The sequence below is a fragment of the Anopheles maculipalpis genome, chromosome 3RL, assembly GCF_943734695.1.
Source record: "Anopheles maculipalpis chromosome 3RL, idAnoMacuDA_375_x, whole genome shotgun sequence".
NCBI classification, from domain to species: domain Eukaryota; kingdom Metazoa; phylum Arthropoda; class Insecta; order Diptera; family Culicidae; genus Anopheles; species Anopheles maculipalpis.
Genome location: NC_064872.1, coordinates 65,033,799 through 65,054,072, shown reverse-complemented (window position 1 = coordinate 65,054,072; position 20,274 = coordinate 65,033,799). Strand labels below are relative to the sequence as shown.

The 20,274-nt window shown below is 45.4% G+C and overlaps 3 protein-coding genes across 6 annotated transcripts in view; 2 read left to right on the top strand and 1 right to left on the bottom strand.

The window, feature by feature from the left end:
• Positions 1 to 17,351, top strand: part of LOC126561296 (protein still life, isoform SIF type 1) — an 87,732-nt gene extending 70,381 nt beyond the window's left edge. For all 4 annotated transcript variants that reach the window (XM_050217344.1, XM_050217342.1, XM_050217341.1 and 1 more), the window contains 17 exons: positions 3,076 to 3,221; positions 3,306 to 3,717; positions 4,085 to 4,696; positions 4,767 to 4,953; positions 5,035 to 5,149; positions 5,230 to 5,381; positions 5,537 to 5,850; positions 5,927 to 6,121; positions 6,201 to 6,309; positions 6,389 to 6,706; positions 6,876 to 7,033; positions 7,109 to 7,296; positions 8,316 to 8,487; positions 8,585 to 8,771; positions 8,876 to 9,026; positions 9,136 to 9,239; positions 17,234 to 17,351. In XM_050217344.1, the coding sequence (XP_050073301.1) occupies positions 3,076 to 3,221; positions 3,306 to 3,717; positions 4,085 to 4,696; positions 4,767 to 4,953; positions 5,035 to 5,149; positions 5,230 to 5,381; positions 5,537 to 5,850; positions 5,927 to 6,121; positions 6,201 to 6,309; positions 6,389 to 6,706; positions 6,876 to 7,033; positions 7,109 to 7,296; positions 8,316 to 8,487; positions 8,585 to 8,771; positions 8,876 to 9,026; positions 9,136 to 9,239; positions 17,234 to 17,313 (3,600 nt within the window). In that variant the 3' untranslated portion in view covers positions 17,314 to 17,351. The remainder of the gene's footprint in view (positions 1 to 3,075; positions 3,222 to 3,305; positions 3,718 to 4,084; positions 4,697 to 4,766; positions 4,954 to 5,034; positions 5,150 to 5,229; positions 5,382 to 5,536; positions 5,851 to 5,926; positions 6,122 to 6,200; positions 6,310 to 6,388; positions 6,707 to 6,875; positions 7,034 to 7,108; positions 7,297 to 8,315; positions 8,488 to 8,584; positions 8,772 to 8,875; positions 9,027 to 9,135; positions 9,240 to 17,233) is intronic.
• Positions 1 to 20,274, bottom strand: part of LOC126560898 (uncharacterized) — a 502,800-nt gene that overhangs the window by 339,195 nt on the left and 143,331 nt on the right. The gene's annotated exons all lie outside the window — the stretch shown is intronic.
• LOC126561784 (mucin-5AC-like) lies at positions 9,250 to 11,437 on the top strand. The gene has a single exon (XM_050218102.1). It carries the CDS (start codon positions 9,281 to 9,283, stop codon positions 11,321 to 11,323), a length of 2,043 nt encoding a protein of 680 aa, XP_050074059.1. The 5' UTR covers positions 9,250 to 9,280; the 3' UTR covers positions 11,324 to 11,437.

The following is a 20,274-nucleotide window of genomic DNA, read 5'->3' as shown; positions in this document are numbered from 1 at the left end:
GATAAGATAAGATAAGTGAGGCTCTTTAGCACACATAAACTTGCTCAAATAATTTATTATTTTCAAGAATGTTGTCTTCTTCTTAGGTTAACGGCCATCTTAAAGTCACGTTAACCATCTAATGACTTACGAGACTTACTGATAGCACGTAGTTGAATAATCCGAATGGGATTTGAGCTCCGAGCCTGCCATGTGCAGGCTGGCTCCCCTGTCATCTTTGCCACCAGGCTGCCTCTTATTTCAAAAATGCATGTTTCTTTTTAAACCACACTCACGATGAAAATGGCGGAGCTATACTTTAATATTTATAGTAGTCCAATATAAATAAAATAAATAACATTTTCTGCTTATGTTTATTTACGATTTTGTTCATTGGCTTTCTCGTATTCTCAGTAATAAGTCGGCAAAATTAATTACTTTATTTCAACAATACCTCATTAAAATTATTGGGTTAAAAAACCAGAGTCATACAGTAGATAGGTTCAGCTAGCTTGAAATGATACAATTTGCCACTCAAATATGTGAAACTAACAATTACTAATTTCGCTTACGTTTCACATCTCCAAAGCAGCATAAAAAAGTGTTCATCCTGGACAACTATGCAAAAAAAGAACACGAAAGCATACAGCTCCGTTCCGTTTAACCATGAAACATTAGCAAGATTTGTGCCTCTGGGGTTGAGTGGGCTGGATATTGTTTTTCTTTCGCAACGCACCACCCATACCCATCCCAGCCGATGAGTTTGTCAACAAGGAACTTTGTGCCACGGCATCACATCGTTTCATCGCGTACCGTTCCTGTACCGGCGGCCAGGAAAAGCGGCAAGCAACAAAGCAAACGCAAAAATCCCAGCAAATCATAGCGCAATGACGGGCGCTATGTACACCGGCAATGAGGAAAGATTGTTGTCAACGTCGTCACGAGACGAGTCAACAGCCAACGATGACAACGGCCATGCAAAAAGATAGTGGACTATTATCTTGTTTACACAGCTTCGCCTGCACCCAGCGTGCTACACCTTCGCCACCGTACCGCTTACCGCAGACAAGTGCTGGCATCGTACGACAGCAGTTGTCGGGTTCGTTTGGCCCGGTATGTGGGATGGATGTGCAACGGTCGCACATTATGCTTGCTACAATCCTTCCCGTCCCGAGTCGCCCTGCCGTAAATCATACGTGAGCACAGATGCACACGTTTGTGGCGGTCGGGTTGGTTGGAAACTATACTATACCAGGCCCGCCAACGACAGCGAACCCGTTCGCGGTTCCCAGGCGAAGCAAGAAACAAATAAATCCTTCATCCTGGGAACGTCCCGACTGCAACACAACACCATATGTGCGTGTGTGTGTGTGATTCCGTCATAATCGCACAATATTGCGCACCTTGTAGACCGCTTGGCGTACCCATCGCTCGAAGATGCGGACTGTCAGATGTAGAAATGTGATAGCGTTTTATTAGATTTTTCAAATATGCTTACTTGCGATTCCGAGAACTCGATGTCACCATTTGCCTAAACGCATAGGTCACACCAGGCCACCAGATGATGGGATTCGTTTCCAGGTTTTCGAACGGGCTCGAAGCTCAGCAGCATTATGCCAGGGGTAGACGCTTGACCTTTTGTGCTTTATTGGAAACACTGTTGACATTTCAAGTGGTAGTATTTATTATTTGCCGCTTTTCCTCCTGGATTTTAACATTTTGCCACATTTTCGTTGTTGCATAGAATCGGGTTGGAATAATGGTGAGCGAGTGATGCGCTTTTCTACGGAATCGTATTAGACTGTCGCGTTTTTTAAATCTTGTATTGATTAAATTTGATTAGATTCTACTTTTCATTTGAAATGGTAAAATTTAAGTGTTTAATGAACTAGAGTTTTCGCTAGGACGTTACATAAAATTCCAAAAATTTTACCTCATTTGTTCAAAGGCTTCCTGTAACGAATCGAGTTTCCATGATTGCATTTTCCTGTAAACATAAGTATTTGATTGGATATTTGGTTGTAATTATCCTTTTTGTCAATTTTAACAAAATTGCTCCATAAAACTAGCTCCAGTTTTCTTTGCTCTCTTATTTAAGTCACAAAAAACTGCACATTTTTGCCACTCAGTAGTGGCCAGCATTTGAGCAAATTGTGCCACGGCATCATGTACTTCAAACATTCAAATGCTACACGTGTTGGCACGCTCATTGAATTGTAAAACCGCTCAACATTGAAAATTAAATTTCATATCAAATTAAAACATCACACACAGTTGCATTTAATTAAATACGCAAACATACCTGCCACCAATTTTGTGCACAGAATTAAACTGAATATCTTCGCTTCGCTTCCACCCAATGCCCGATGTTAGCGCATGCTACGTGCTTAATCAACCAGCAAAACTGGCCCAACTATCGCTCGCTTTACAACACCCCCATTTACAAGCGTCAATACTCGACTGCACCCCGGAAATGCAACCGGTTGGATAAATTTGCTTGCCGAACACCGAACTTTACCACCTCGTTAACAGTCTTGCGGGGATCATCATTACTGTGCACGGATCACAGAGTCACGTCGGTCACTTTACAGCGTAGTTGTAGTAGTAGTGTGCCGCCACTACTCCACACAACCATCGCATCGTGTGGGTGTGCATCACCCTCAATGCACTTTACACTTTGTTGTACCATCAACCATCCTACCGGCGGATGCGTAATCAATCATTCCATCGCCAATAGGCATACAGCGCTAATGCAAATGTATGCTCACGCTTCAAATCACCCAATAGGGTCGACCCTAACGCTTATCCCTACGCTAATCCCGGGGGCCCCAACACAAGTAGGACAGTGATGGTGACAAATTACAATAAATCGAGCTCAACTTCTCTAAGGCGGAAGGGCGTTCTTTCCAGCACGGGTTGTGCATAATTCGTTACCCAAGTATTACCATATTCGTGATCGGTTACTGTTTCCTTTGCCTGCGATAGGATTACTTCGGACTTTTCCTCGTTGCAAGATTGATTTATTTTCTTTTGCTCAGCTTATCCATAATACATGGTTTTCTTGTTTGCTTGTTTATCCTCCTCTCCCGGGTACAGATATCCGATGACGATCGCATGAGCCTTACTACGGCCGTTTCGGATGAGGACGACGGTGAAAGTGTGATGGCCTCACCGTACAAAGCGAAAGCGACCGGTACGGCGGCCGCATCCTTCAACTGTACCGGTGCGGTGCGAAAGGCTGGGTAAGTGTGTTGTGTGCTGTAACAGCTGGCGCAGAAGTTCCCTTCCTAACACCGAACCCATTTACCACCTTGATCATTCGTCAGCTTCCTGTCGGTGAAGAAGTGGCTGCTGCGCAAGAAACATCAGATCGAGCTGGCACGCAAGCGTGGCTGGAAGGGGTACTGGGTGTGCCTCAAAGGTACCACCTTGCTGTTCTATCCGTGTGATTCGCGTGACGGTCGTTCGGTGGAGGCTGCCCCCAAGCATCTGATAATTGTGGACGGTGCGATCATGCAGCCGATACCGGAACATCCGAAGCGGGACTACATCTTCTGCCTCAGCACGGCGTTCGGTGATGCGTACCTGTTCCAGGCACCCTGCCAGGTGGAGCTGGAGAACTGGGTCAACAGCATACACAGTGCCTGTGCGGCTGCGTTCGCTCGACATCGCGGCAAGACGGGTACGCTGCATCTGCTGCAGGAGGAAATCTTCCGCCTCGAGAAAGCAATAGAATCGGTGAGTAATGTTTCGGTGTGCCTTCTTTAAAATTTTCTTTAAATGATAAAGACTAGCTTATGTCTCCTCACCACGAACTTCAACTGTTGTTGCCAAACCTATAATCCCCGAGACAATATTCGCTGGGATTTGCAATCCTTTTTCCTGGACGACATTTTCTGTAGAGTGATTTGAGAGTTAGTTTTTTGTTCTACACTTATCAAAAAGCTGTCTTTTTCGATGCATAAATTGCAACCCAACATATCGAAAATATGGCAATACGGCCAGGCCGTCACTCAAAAAGAAAAAAAAAAGAAAAAATATCGAAAATATAAAACCACTCAACTCTTGAATCTGTTGCTCGATCACTCTCTACCCTTCAACGCAGGATCACAAGCTCAAGCATATGGCTGACCTGCAGCAGAGTGTTGTCACCGATGCCGACACACGCCACCAGATCCAGCAGCAGATCCTCCAGTGGGAGGAAAACCTCGAACGTCTGCACTGCGAACAGTTCCGCCTGCGCTGCTACATGGCGTCGCTGCAGAACGGCGAGCTGCCAAATCCGAAGTCGCTGCTAACGCACGTTTCACGCCCCACGAAGAACACGCTCAACAAGCTCGGCGTCTTTACGGTTTCGTCGTTCCACGCGTTCATCTGTGCCCGATCGCCTTCCCTGCTAAACAATCTGCTGGCGGGCCGTGGTGCAACGAAACGGCGGCCACCGATCCTGTCACGGTCGAACAGCGGCTCTAGCCGACGCTCGATGCAGATCAACTCACGCGACGAGCCGGAGAAGAGCTACAAGGTTGCGCTGCCCGAGAACACGTTCGCTACGGTGTATCTGCGCGAGGGCATGTCCGTGGAAGAGTTTCTCGCTAGTGCGTGCAGTCGGAAGAATCTGAACCCGATGGAACATTTCGTGCGCGTGAAGAAGCGCCGAGATATGGAAGATCACAACTACTTTGTTCCTCACAGAAACGATTTGATTGAAACATATGTAAGCATAGCAGGGTGAGGAAGGTGGGGAGTGGATATTTAATGGTGTTTTTGTGTCCTTTCCGTTTCAGCTACACACCCATGAGGTAGTGGAAGTGTGCGCCAAAATTTTATATCAAGTAGAACTACAACGAACAACGCTCGAGCAGATGTGGGGTTTCTCGGTGGAGGCGGAGCTGATCGAGAATGCTGACCGGCAGGACGAACTATGCTGCTACGTGAGCCGCGTCGAGGATAAGAGTGTTGCCATGCAGAACGGTATGTCTTCTACGTTCTACCGATACCTGTTACTGTACAACACTAACGCCGTGTCTTATCATTCCCATCGATTCGTCTTAGGTGTCATTAAAGGTGATGAAATAATTGTGATAAACGGTGCAATCGTTTCCGACCTGGACATGATGTACTTGGAAAGTGTGCTTCAGGAAGAACAAGCCTTATGCATGATGATGAGGTAAGTGTTTTCAGCTTGCTCCTAGTCTATTCATTCTCCCTCTTGCTAATCGGATCAATCTTCTATTTAATCTCCATCAGATCTTCCCGCACGGAACCACCAGATCTCGTCGGCATCATGCGCTCTACCGACGATATTATTGAATCGCTAGTGTGTCCACCACCACCATCAGACCCGCCAGTTATCAGCGAGGAGATGATATCGGGCCTAATCGTTCCCGCACCGGGCTGGCGTAAGTATCCATTTACGCAACCTATCCACTCTATATTCACTATCCGCTCGCTTTGACACAATAACCGATGCGTTGCCATTATTTTACGCCAAATCACATTTCCTACCTGGTCTTCTTCTGTCAAATGACGTTCAAAGGACGTTCGTGTATTGCAGGCAAGGAGGTTTACTCGCCCGAGGTTGAAAGTTCTCCCGCACCTTCCTCTAACGATCCGCACCTGTCAGCAATGGACCGCTCAAAGCCATCGTCACGCACCAGCAGCTTCGAGATTGAGAATCTGCTCAAGTCAGCAGAACAGGTAACCGGATTCTGCCGATCGCCACAGGAGACGCGTAAGTCTAGCCCGACCGGTTCGGTCGCTTCGTCCGTGTCGAACGTTATGTTGACGCCATCGCGTCAGCTAACCGATGCCGAGAAGCTGCGCAAGGTTATACTCGAGCTGGTTGATACCGAGAAATCTTACGTCAAGGTGAGTGGGTCCTTGCAGTAAAGCTATTTAAGCCGTCCTTATCTTTTTTTAACCTACAATTTATCAAATCGTTTAGCATCTGAACAATCTGCTGGAGTACTATCTGGAGCCGCTGAAGCGTGAAACATTCCTATCGAATGCCGAAATTACCGCACTGTTCGGTAATATCCAAGAGATTGTTACATTCCAGCGTCAGTTCTTGAACAACCTCGAGGAAGCGCTTGATCTCGAGCCCGACTTTCACCAGTTGGAGCATCCTAGTCAGTTTAAGGTATAGAAAAAAAAGTCGTATGTACACAAAACTGTCTTACTTTAATGTCATCGTACATGTTTGTCCCGCTATCCCATAGAATGTACTGTTTGCCATTGGATCTGCATTTTTGTACTACGTCAACCACTTCAAGCTGTACTCGTCCTTCTGCGCTAGTCACAGCAAGGCACAGAAGGTGCTACATCCAAGTAAGTGGTCCGCCTTTAGTTTTCATATCATCCAATGTTTTCATTATTGTGTCTTCGGTATACTACCGTCTCAACACAGATGAAGGCAACCAAGCACTGCAGGAGTTCCTGGCCGCTAGAAACCCGAAGCAACAGCACAGCAGCACCCTCGAGTCATTCCTCATCAAACCGATTCAGCGCATCCTAAAGTACCCGCTGCTACTGCAACAGCTTCGCAACCTGACCGATCCGAACGCGGCCGAACATCTGCATCTGGTCGAGGCACTCAAGGGCATGGAGAAGGTCGCGGAACACATCAACGAAATGCAGCGCATCCACGAGGAGTACGGTGCAATATTTGATCATCTGTTCCGCCAGCACCAGAAATCCTGCAAGCAACCGATCGATCTCAGCCCTGGTAGTATGGACACGAACTGTCCCCTCATTCAACATTTCCCCAATTTTGTTATGTTTTGTTCGCTTTCTATTCGTTTACGTGGCTTCGTTTCGTGAAGTTCCATTCGATACCACGTTGGCACTATAACAGATCTACAATTTTGCCCTCTCTTACCCCCCAAACGACCTAGGTGATCTGCTCTACTATGGTGGCGTCGAGTGGCTCAATATAAGCGATTTCCTTGGCAAGATCAAAAAGGGACTCGAGCTGCACGCGATGTGCTTCGTCTTCAAGTCGGCTGTCGTGTTCCTGTGCAAGGAGCGTTTGCGCCAGAAGAAAAAGCTGATGGTAAGTTCGTTTTGCCATGCCGTGGTGAACTCTTACAACAATCGTATTTCGTTCTGGTTGTTATCTTCGGTGCAGGGTGTTTCGAGCAAGAATGCTACGAACGAGGTGGAAATCATTCGCTATCAGGTGCTGATACCGGTCACCGAGGTACAGGTAAGGGCTTCCTCCGCCAAAGACATGGACTCACACTTCCTCTGGGAGCTGATACACCTCCGGTCGCAACTTCAACGTCGGTCGGAGAAGGTCTACGTACTATCGAACAGGTAAGCGCCCACTTCTTAATCCTCGACTAGACCACCAAAATTCGTACAAAAAGTTGCTCATTCGATGGATGGAAAGTTTCAATCAAACACACACACACACATACACTCATTCTGGTAACAGTAAAGGAAAAACAATTTCCACATCTCATTTTGGATAAAAGCATGGATTTCGCCCCATCCGAAGACAAACACGTACACATATGCACTTAAGCTGCTGCTGGTACACCTTCCCGGGGCCGATTCAACTGCACGGAATAACAGAAATCTATTAATTTAAATCGGATTACGATGCAACTGGTCCTGCAACCGTAAAGGTAGAGTTTCCTTCGACACCGGATCCCTTTCCGGGCTTCCCGCCCAAAGGACACACAATCAGCGCAAGGAAAGTTTCCGATCCAGTCGTACGATGTTTTTCTCCGCTGTAAAACTCGACCTGAAGAAAGGAATGAGGCAATGTGATCCAATACACTGTTTGCCAAGATCGATGCACTCCAGCGAACGATTTTCTTTTCCGTTGTTCCTTCTTCGAAACTAGGGTTTCACTATCGCAGCTCGCAATTTTTGCGGATTAGCACAGAGAAGCTTTTAAAGTTAACGTAATAGCGTTCTCGAGCGGAACGATGATTGAAGAAAACAACTTCCCACTCTGCTGGCTGGGTTTCAAGCCACCGTCTCAGTAATTGACATTCCAGGTTGCTCGATTCAACCCGTACAGACACAAACATCCTTTATCCTGTTCTCGAACACAAATACATGCTTTCATGAGGGATGAGTGATTGTTGTTTTGGCCAGTCCTTGTTGTTCCTTGTGCAAAACCAAGATGTTGCGAGTGGTTTTTAAAGGAAAGCGGAAATATTTTACACGAGCGTACCACAAACGAAAAACCCCACTCTACGAACTCGAACCAAACTTCCTTCCATCGTATGAACGTTCAACATTCCAGCGTGTTTTTCGTTTGCTCTATCCGGAATTTATCTACCCAAGCTTCTTACTCACTCACATCCCATCAACATCCACAGCACTGCCGAGTTCCGTAACGCGTTCCTCAAGACAATCCGGCAGATCATACGGGAGAGCGTTCGCAATATGTCGATACCATCGCTTAAGAGCATGGGCGGCAGCACGAACTCGATGACGGGTGTCGGAAATTCCTCCGGAAATTCGCAAACTCTCGAGCGACCGAAGCAGCAGGTTTGTGCCCGTAAACTTCACCACTATGCCCCGGGTTGACAAAGTTTCTTTTTATCGTAACGCCTTTCTTCCTTTCCCTCCCTGTGTCCCTGTGCAGCCACAGATTATGCAGGGCTCGCAGACGCTTGGCAAGCCGAAGAAATCCAAGATCAATCAACGTCACTCGTCTGGAAACATCGACTACGATAACACGACCTCGGGCAGCCAGGAAGCGGACGATCCACCGGTCCCACAGTACAGCGGTCAGTTCCGTATGCGTAGCAAGACGGTGGGCGATGTTGGAGGTAAGCTGTCTGCAACCTACGGTACGAAATCCATCCGAGCCGGACCGTGTGTTAATATGTATTCGCTGGATGGTATCGTCCTGGTATTCCTCTTTTTTTTCTAGAACAAGTAGCAGCCTGCAGACGAAACATGAGCGAGCGCGAGCAAGAAAAACCGGACCCCGGCACTAAATCGGAAGGGGAGGATGATTCCCAGCAGGGCACGGTGAAACCGAAATCGTCCCTTGGCAAAACACCGAATCACCTAACGCTGAGGTAAGTGTTTTTCGCAGGCTTCACGCAAACAATTTCCAAACTTTACGTTTGATCTAATGCTGTAAAACGCATGTGCCCGCCTTTTTCCACATTTTTTTTCTGGCAACAGCACCACCAGCACGCTATCTGTGGGCAGCACTGGCAGCCAGGCGCGTCTGATACAGTCGTCCCATCCGCCGGCCACCTACCATCCGGTACTGATGAAGGATCTAGGTAAGCGACTTTCTCCCAGTAGCGATAAGAGTGTTGTAGAGATGTTTGAACCGACGGCCGGCCCAAGCGCCACCGAAAAGCGACCGAACCAAACCGACCAAGCGGACAATGCGATGGATAAGCATCTCAAGAACCTCAATCTTGACAGTCTGATAGAGACGGACATAGTAGAGTACATGGAGAATCTTAAGGAGAAGCATCTGGAAAGTGTACAGACCGTGCAGGGTAGTAGTGACAGCACAGTTCCCTCACAACCGGGTAGTGTTACACCGGCAGTAGTTGCCTCACCGCCACCGATAGCACGCTCACTTCCGACCACTGACACCACCACCGGTACCGTTACACAGACATTACAGACCACAGCCACACAGCACCATACGACCGTTACGTCTCCTCCCCAGATTTCCTTCTCCTCTTCCCCGAAGAAATCCCAATCCGATGCGCCCACCGCATCCACCAGCCAGCAGGAGATGCAATCGTCCAGCTCCGGGTCGGGCAAAAGCGATGACAGCTGCTCGGAGCAGACGGGCGAGAAACCGTCACCTACGGGCGTTACGAAGGAACGGCTTAGCTCGTCCGAGGGTGACGGTGGTTCGCAGCCCGAGCAGCGTTACACGCTGAGTGCATCGTCAGCAAACTCTTCGCCCGATGGTACGCTGAGCCCGAAGCTGGAGAAAACCAAATCGCCCAAGCGCATGAAATCGGTGGAACGTGAAAAGAGCCCAATACGTATCATCAAGATCAAGTCGCCGAGAAATAGCATCGACATCGAGCGGCACGTACGCATCGAGAAGAGCCCGGATAGGGCGAGGCGTGCCTCCAGCCCAAGTGCTGCTGGTGCTGGGGGCGCTACGGGTAAGAAAGCATCCGAGGGTGGTATACTGAAGAAGAAGCAACCGAACGGAGGCGGTATCGTTGGTGGAATTTTGAAGCGTTCCTCCAGCCCCTCGGTTGGCAGCAAACCGTCGGAAAGTTCGGATAGTACCGCGTCCAAAACGGACGCCAACCTATCCTCCGACTATAAGCAATATCAAACGGCTACGGGCAATCGGTGCTATCTGTCGCTGTCCAGCGAATATCTCGGCGTCGAGAAGGACTATCCACATATCTATCAGAATACACGCGAAGAGAAGGTGCGCCGTGCGAAGCGCAGTGCGTCCGTTGGCAGCGCGGAACGTATGCGCTCGATGGAGGGCTATGAATCTTCCTGCGGGTATTCGCCAAATACTAGCTTCGACGCTTCCTCGGTTGAGGGTAGCAAGAAGCGATACAGCATCTCCTCCGAACGGTCTAACAATGACTACAGAAAATCGTACAGCCGCTCCAGCTCACCGCTGAACGTGTACAGCCGCGATGTGTCCCCGAGCCGTTGCTATGCGCGCGGTCTCTCGCCACAAACTTCCCTGACCCGTGGGCTTTCCCTATCTCCGCAATCCTCCTTCAAAGGAATCTCCCCCCAGAGCTCATTCAGCCGAGGGCCTTCACCGCAGCGTGGATATAACAGTCGTGGACCATCACCACAGCGCTCTGGTCACACGAGCCGTGGCGCTTCTCCAATGCGTGGTGGCTACTATCGCGGTAGTACCTCACCGCACAGCTACGGGCGTGGCTTATCACCACAGCAAAGCTACAGTAGCCGTGGTCCTTCACCGACCCGTGCTGGATATCCTCGCGGACTGTCCCCCCAGCGTCGAGGAAGCCGCCATTACTCACCGCCGAAAGATCACCACCGGGGTGGAGTATCCCCTCAGCGGTTCTACAGCCGCGTGCCTTCCCCCGAACGGCACTACGAACGACCCCGTGGTCCGATGCCCATCCCGAAAAGTCACAGTCGCGGTGCCTCACCACAGCGCACGTACCGGTTGACGCCTTCGAGGTCGATCGATAGCTCCTCGTTCCTAGATTACGATGAAAATCCAAACCTTCATTATGCTCGCATCGAGCACGATCGGCGCGCCTACCAGCAGCAGCACCAGCAGCAACTGCAACAGCAACATCAGCATCACCTGCAACAGCAGCAGTACGCTTCCCAGCCGCACGCTTCTTGTATGGAGTGTATCATGCAGGACATGAAGCCTCCATAGCAAAAAGCCCGCGCACGGCAAAGTCGTGCGCGGAAGAAATCGTCCCGGGCCAGGCTGTACCATCAGGCCAGCTTCGACAAGTCGCCATCGTTCGATCACGATGAGATTCACGTTTAAGTTTTCTTCTTGTTTAACCTGTGTTACATCGACGGTACTTTACTCGCTCAATGGAACTCAAGGCAATGGAAAGAAATATCTAAAGAAACCCGGCAAAAAAAAAACTGACTATTACACCTAGAGCATGATATACTGCACACTGCTACTTAATCGATACAAAATGGCTAAATCAAAACCCTCTCTGTTCTAAAACCTGCAACCATTATTGCCATTCTTACACACATGTACCCTATTATGGCTTTGTAGCAATACAATCAAAAACTAAAAATAATCAAAATAGTAACCGCGAGAGTGAGTGACTGCCGGAGAACTGCTCCTGGCACATGCACAGATCAAACAACCACAGAAGAGAAATAGTTAATATACCAAATACTACACATAAATGTAATACTCTACCCAAGTATGATCGGAATCAATCTGAGCGAAACATTAACCTCAGCACGCAGCCTCAATACAGACGAGACGAGCGAAGGAACTTTAATCAAAACACTATCACCAAATCAAACCAACTAGCCTTGCATACAACCCACGCTGGATTTGATTTCACTTCAACGGTATGTCGTCTGAAGATATCTCTAGAGCCAGATCATTCAAAGCAATTCAGTTCTTGCGTTACATTACATGGACCCTCTGCAACTCAAGCGAGTCATTCAAGTTTGTTTCAAAAGTTTTCACACAGTTCCACACGACAGATAGTGTACGACAAAAGACGAAACGGATCGGGGTGAAACATTCAAGCAGGCAACAAGTAAACCACACGCCATATTGCGCCTCTTGCATGTCGGTGGACAATCTGTTTTGCCCTTCCTTTCGCAAACACCCGGACCGAGCCACTATTGGGCGCGATTCTTCACGTCAAACAACGGTAGCAGATGGGTTAAGCCTGCTCGAAAGCCTCTGCTCTTGACGCCTCACCGGTTACGGTAGCACGGTTCGCCAAAATTAAATTACCGGCCAAACCGCAACCGTTCGCAATCGAAGGGAAGTGGCTTGTACCGGCACCGGTCCCGTTGACGAGCGTGGCGTGAGAAAATCGAATCGACCACGGAAACGAAACTTTTGCCCGTAACTGGGGAAAGGCCTCCCCAGGAATTCAATTACAGGGCTGCAACGAAACCGCACGGCCCCCTTCTCGATTGACGCCTTGTAGCTGGTGAGGTCCGTACACTCCACACCCCACAATCTCACACACATTTGGCACGTTAGTTTTTCCTCTCCTGACTTCCCTGACTCGTCGTGTCCTTCTGACGCATAAAGGGTCCTGAAATTTGGCTTTGTTTTTCCTACGTTCCAACTACAGTAACTCGTACACGTTCACAAAAACAATAACGAAATAGTTGAAGGTAGTGTGCTGCAGGATAGAAAAATTAAACAACTCGTATACGTATACCATATACTTATATACACAGCCCATACACAAACAATATATAATCGCATACAAGTGCAGCCCCGTCTTAACCAAAGTATGTTCTAATCAAGTACCATTGCTATACAGCATATAAACAGACAGACACACACATACGCAGCCGTATCGTTGTGTGATAAAAGCTCCCCAATCCTGAGATGTGTCCTCCAATAGAGCAATATACGAGTAATAAACAAAGAATCTCAAAACAAACGCAAACAAGACATACACCATACATATAACTAGGGAATGTGTTAGTCAAAAACAATATTCATACCAATATATACATATACATATACCAAAGTAACAATTGAAATACAGGTGAGTTTATACAAGATATAGGAAAAAAAAAGCAAGAGACAGTAACGCTCTTAATAGCCAATACCGTGTTAACGTAGGAACGTAGTGCGACAAAAAATTAGCATCATTATCATAACTGAACCAGTATTACTGCAAAACTTATTCGAAACGATATTAGTGAAGCTTCGACCGTAACTTCGACAAACGAAAAACAAGAACAGAAAACTCCCTCTCGCAAAATGATCGATAAGCGGTGGAATTGATGAAGCAGGGAGCCGTCGATACCTTAACCCCGTCTGAACACTTATGTGAGGCTGTTAGGTACTCCTATTACTACTTATACTGCTACTACACCTACTACTATTACGTTTCAATTTCACCATAAATGATCCTTCGATGCCTTTTTTGGGTCATATTACATGTAGCAAAGTAAGAAGGGGCGAGCAATACCCAATAAAAAACATTACAGAAACTCGGCACGTGGAGTAGAGGACCAGTTTCGAAAGGTCTTCACTCTTTCTCAATTTTTCTTACTCTCTCCTGAACGTCATAAGATTGTTATATGAAAAAAGTTGTGATTTTGTGCCAATTATCTTATAAGCCAGGGCGATACATTCCGATATACATACATACATAAAGGACATATTGATTACCGGTATTTGATATGATAAAAAACGATTTTAATACTAGCGGAAAATGGCGCACAACAACGGCTCGATCGTCGATGCATTACGATTGCACCCGTAAACCGATACCTTAGTTTTAGGGAATACATTCTTTCTAACTCTTTTTGCTATCCGGGTGTGAATGCCGATGCACGCCTGGTCTGTTATGCTCTGTACCTAAGTTTGTTCGTTAGTAAATAATTGATTAATAACTTAATAACGGGAAAAAAATGGTTGTTGCAAGACGTCAAAGAAATCTAACAAGCAGTAAACGTACGACAATCGGTAAGTTGCCATGCTGTTTCAAGTATGCCATAGGGAAGGAAAGCGCGCGTCACCCACATTCGTTAGCACAAGCGTTACGGTTATGCGTTACGACTGCTAGTTGTGGTTGGTAACGCACAGAGCTAGCATAAATTATATTGTCTGTTTCACCTTTTCTATTCGAGTTGTTTGGTTTACTCTAGTGAAATTTAAAATGGCACCTAAACTAGGCACAGTAATGAAGCCGTTAGATAATAGATACGAATTAAGAGCAGCGAAACAACGTTTTATAAAACTAGCTCCCTCCCCCGTTTACAACAGTAAGACATCGCATCACAAAGTTAGAAGGACTTGTAGACGGTACGTTCACGGATTGTGCTACGTTTCACATTTGAAACTTTTTTCAAAAAAACAAAACAAACGATTATTATTGCTCCGATCAGCTTCCTACACGCTCTTGCACCGGAATTTTTAAGCCAAATCAAAAAGAGAAACAACAACAACAACAAAAAACAAACTATTGCACTGAATGTCTTTAGCTCTAACTCATAACATGTACATTGCACTACAAGGAAACGGGGGGAAAAAAAACAAAAAGAGAGAAAGCCAAAAACCTTACAACATTAGTATATCTTACACGAGAATTCTATTTTTCTACGATGCAATCTTTTATCGCTTGGACGGTTAGATAGCGGCAGGTGGTGGTGGTGGTGGTGGTGGTGTTGGTGATTGGTAGGTGATGGTGATGAAATGCTAGCTAGAATTTTAACGAAAGTATGGAATTAAATTTAAAACCAAAAATCAAACACATTTGTTACACCTTTCGCTGACCGCCGCGACGAATTGATGCGATCGCGTTGACCGTCGTGTTTCCCGATCGAACTAGGTTAAACGATGCTTTAGTTAGGCACGAGAGTTTTTCATATTGCCTGTTAGACTGTTTTCGCTTTTAGTCTACTAAGTACGAGCACTGTCGCAATCGGGCACGCCATGCGTTGTTAACATTTGTCTTTTCCATCTCTGCGCCACAAACCTATCCGCCGATGGTACGGTACGCATCTTTTAACGTAGCACCGCAAAGCAGTTGAAGCAGTGATGCGATTTAAAACGAAAATTAACTAAACAGAAAACGTATTTTACAGCAGTGAGCCGTGTGTGCTCGTTCATAGGTGCTAATAAGTGCATGCTGCATGCTGCCGTAAGTGCATGCGTACTACAATGTTCCAAGACATCCAGACATGAAGAACATACACACGGACGATACCACATGTACGGATGATAGAGACGCTTACCAGGACTTAACGTACTAAACACTAGAACACTAGGAAAAAAAAGTGAGATAGAGCGAGAGCAAAAGCGAAAAAATAAGAGATACAAGTACAGATACCCACAGCCTTACGTACAGCGCCATGCTGTTTGGAACCGAACGACTGTTAGTGGCCGAACTAGAAACCATAAAACCATCTCCCGCGCCTCCCCGTCTACTTAGGTTTAGAAGTGTAGTAGTGTATGCGTGGCGAATGTGTTCCCCTTGACTGACAGCTTGCAGCAGTAGTCGTTCAACCAAGTGTCCAAATGTCTATGTCCCCCTAATCCTCACCTAGAGCCCATCGAACCATCGACCCAAACCAATCCAGGGGCACTGCACGATACGCTGAACCACTAGTTTACCCGTAAAACCCTGAGATATGTAGTGTAATGAGTGTGATTTCGTCGCTGGAGATTCGCGAACGAGAGAACTTAGCCACCATTTTAGTACACCGTTAAACTGACGCACGAGGGTACTTGCACGAAAGTGTCCGATGGTTAACACACCTATTTGCATACCTACCGTTCCGCTTGTTCCAGTCCCGAATCGGCTGTCCTTTTACTATCCACTAATATCCCTAGTTCCTTGTTTTCTTGTTTGAAGACTTCAAACCCTCGCACTGTTTGATGATTTTTATTTTTCAATGCTCATGAAATTATGTAAGCTAATTCCATGTTCTCTTATATATTTGTCTACTGTTTGGTTTGATTCAATTTACTTTTATTTTCTTTTCCTTGCCGCTTGTTTTGTGTACAGTGTAATTATTAGTCTCTAGCTTCTAGAACAATAGTGGTGTATAAGTGGAAACATTTAGTACAAATCTAAGTAAATACACTGGTAACACTCATGACTGTCCTTGCCTTAATAAGTGAGCCAACACGGCATAGTAGCTTAATATTAGCCAACGCCTAATTAGCTAAACCACCGTGCCAGTCCCGAACTAGATCTCGTAGCGTAGCGTAGGCATAGGACTTTTGAATTTTTTGGAGTTGCCAGTAAAAGTATTCATTTTTGACATTTCACATCGAACTTAGCAATATAGATATCACCAATACAATACTTCCCCCCAAATCAGCAAAGTGTGCGTGTGTATGTATGCAGGTGTGCGGGTGTGCAACACCTCGCCGCTTAGCAAAAAAAACCCACCAAGCAAACAAGCATACGAGCTGAAGGTGAGCAATGGTTAAACACAGTCTTTGCTAAACTTAGCGTTTTAACCTTCCTGAACCTTGTAGTGTTCTGTACTGTTGCCACTTGTACTCTTCCCTAATCTGTTGCGTCCACTTGATGAGCGAGCGGAAGTTGTTTGTGTTGTGTTGTTTTTACTATGTTACATTTGCATTGCATTATTTTTTCATTGTTATACTCTTTTTCGATTCATTTCGGTTTTATTTACCTCTAGTTCTTTGTTTTTATCTTTTAATTTACACTTCTATCTTTCTTCCGATTTAATCGTTTCGTTTTACATTTCACTTTCACTTTTTTAACCTAGAAACAACCCCCACTTTCCTAAATATATCCTCAATCTTCTGTAGGTTTTAAGTTAAGCTAGCTGAAATTGGATGTATTCAAATTGCAACAACAAAAAAAAACTACCAAATTTTACAACACAAAACCCCAAAATAAATAAAACACCAAAACAAGCAGCGAAAGCTACACTGATTTGGTTACAACAACAAAAAAAAAGAATGAAAAAAAATCCATCCCAATACAAAACAACTCCACAAGACAACAAAATCAAACCAAACCTTTTTATAACAAACCTTTCAAACAAACAAACAAACAAAAAAACACAACCATTCGAACAATGTCATTAAATCTGGCCATTTGTTTTTCTTTTTTAATTGTAGGATCCCCGGTGTGGAAGCCTAGAGACATGATTAGTTTAAGTGACGCCCCGTCGACATCACGTAAAGATGAAAGTAAATAAACTTTTCTCTCGATTACTCATCCCTCATCTTTCGAAGCGAGAATGAGACGAAACAAAGCAAAACAAAACAAAAAAAGAAGAAAAATGCCAAACCAAAAGCAAAACAAAAACGAAACAACCCCCAACCCTCATGAAACAAAGTAAAACACCCTTGTCCTCCCGCTCCCCCCCCCCCCCCCCCCCCCTATCCATATAATCACACCATCCTGTCAATGCAACCCGGAGTGCCCGGTTAAGGTCCTAGGGCTTGACGACTCGACACGACTCTTACTGCGCGTTCCCCATGCTGAGCCACCCCCGCACACGCACACACGCAAACCAAAGTCGTAAAAGGATGCAGCTCAAAACGGGTGGGGATGCTAGTGAGCAATAGGAATGGCGGCGAATGCTGCTGTCACGCGTGAGGATGCAACTTGTAACGCAACGAGCCCCTAACAAGGGCTGTAGGTGAAAGGCTTTAGGGTAGGATGGTGCTGGACTTAGTGTCCAGTGGTCGCAAAATGGGGATGCGAAATGCGAGGGCATTTTTAAGTAAGAAGCGAGCAGCAGGGCGGAATGTTTCGGAGGACAAGATAGATGAAGCTCCAAGGATCTTTGCGGGCTTATTAAGGTACGATGGTTACGGTTGTTTTGTTGATCATACCATAAAACAACAGCAGAAAGGTGTGATTTCTTAACGATAATAGATATCTAGCGAGCGGGTTGTAGACGTGATGGTCCCACAGTGTCCCCGTAGCACCCGTGAAACCCACAGGATCTGGCAATCCAGATCCCGGATCCTACGTGTAAAAGGGTGTGTCTCTTGGCAGACATGTTCGTTTACCAACCTGATGAACCTAATCATTCATTCCTTTCTACGACACACGAGTGCAACACGCACACACACACGTCTGACACTAAGGACACACGCGTCAAAGTGCAAGCAAACGAGAGATATCAACTGAACAGCGCAAATAATACTGCAATCAGATCACTAGTGCGTTGATCTAGGCATTTGAACCGTTTTTCACCAACCTCAAACAGCGAACCCGATACTTAAGGTAAATGTGACACGATTGCATACGATGGCAACCATTGTTGTTGGTTCAAACCCGGCAAGCGTAATCGACGTTGAAAAAATGGGCAAAAGGAGGACGAGATGGAACAAAACAAAAAAAAAAAGAAAACGAAACAAAATTCGTGTTTGTATTAGCGATAAATGGAAAACGATAACGAGCAGCGTTGAACTAGAAACATAGTGAATGAATTATCTTGCAAATTGCGATAGAAAAACTATTATTGTTTCACACTCACCGACACGCGAAACTTTTTACACGGACAACAACAAGACGAACAAAAACAATTACTCAAACAAACACTATTAAAACACTAAAGCAAGTACACGTTCCATGCAAACATGACATGAACCAAAACAGGAGAAAAACAGACATGACAACAGACACGTGCTAAGGAGAGAACAAGAAAATAAAATGGAGAAAAAACGTCATAAGCAGGATACTTTTGTGTGGGAAAATGGTGAACGCTCACACACACACACACGTTTGATAGTGTGTGTCTGTTAGGTTACGAGAGGAAACGAAAGGTGGAGAGACAATGAGCAAATTGTTTAGAACTTTGTTTGTACCGTTTTTGATCATTTTTAACCCTAAAACAATAGAATTTAAAATATAAACCTGTATAATCGAGTGAGGGAATGAGCTGGCCTTTCGAAGCTTCGAGCAGCTCGAGCGAGCGCGTGTGAGCGCGAAAGTATATGAAGCGGTTTACAGTGAATTGTCACTGCAAGCAAACAGGCAGAATAGTAATTTAAAAAATGATAAGAACACAAAACACAACTCCCTTCCCTAGTAAAAAGAAAAGTGGCAAAGCAAAACTAAAGAAAAAAACAAAAACACACGCACACAACACGATACAACCCCGTAGTACATGAAACAACTCATTCTCTATCGAAACCAGTACTAAGCGCCAGTGTGTGTGAAGCGAATTTGCGTACCGTTTTACTTGGTGGCAGTCTCCTGTTTCTGTCTGCCACAAACAGGTAAGCCTCACCGTGTCAGCACCCACATTCACATTCTCAGCCCATTTCGTACACGTCTGGCGGCTGTTTTATCTGTCGATTGACTGCAAAATCGATCACACCGTAACGGGCAAACACGAAATGGCGAACCGATTCGTACTGAACCTAAAAGCAGCGCAAAAGAACGATAGCAAACTATACTATCTGTACGGATGGAATGAAGAAAATGGTAGTGCGAGTGTAAGGAAGCCAGTGGGTATTTGTGTCTATACCACAAAATTGGAAAGGAACGAAACCAAAACACACACACACACACAAAAGTACTCATACAAAAGTAAAATTGCAAATGGTGTAGCCCATAAATCTAGTACACTCACCTACACAAAACAGCAACAATGCGTACATGTACGATGGAAAAGGGAATTGAATTTTATAACAAACAAAAATAAATTTAAAAAATTAAGCCAAACTAACAGATAGAAACGAACAACAAAATAAAACATACACTGAAACACGCACAGACTTACACAAACTCATAGTTACAAAAAGAAGTAAAAAAAAAAAACAACAATAGAATGAAAGGGAGAGCAAACGCATTACATCTCAAACCGAACCCAGAACTGCAAAGAAAATCGAACCGAAGTAGAAACAAGAGAAGATAAAACTACTTGAGTACTGTGAGTAAGAAAAGAAAACAACAAAATCAACAGACAAGCAGCAGAACAAAAAAAAAGTGGGAAAACAAAGACAAAATGTCCTACAAACAACAATATAAAGCGAATCTATACAAAATTACTAAAACACTACTAAAACTACTAAATACTAAAGATTATTATGATTACACCACAAAATCCCAAGATCATGAACACACACACACAATAAAAAGAAGCAAAAACACAAAACAACCCACACAACACACACACACGCGTAATGCAAAGTGTAGA

Bases quoted from the DNA above. Each gene is read 5' to 3' on its own strand.
- LOC126561784 (XM_050218102.1), top strand. From the start codon at position 9,281: ATGTTTGAACCGACGGCCGGCCCAAGCGCCACCGAAAAGCGACCGAAC.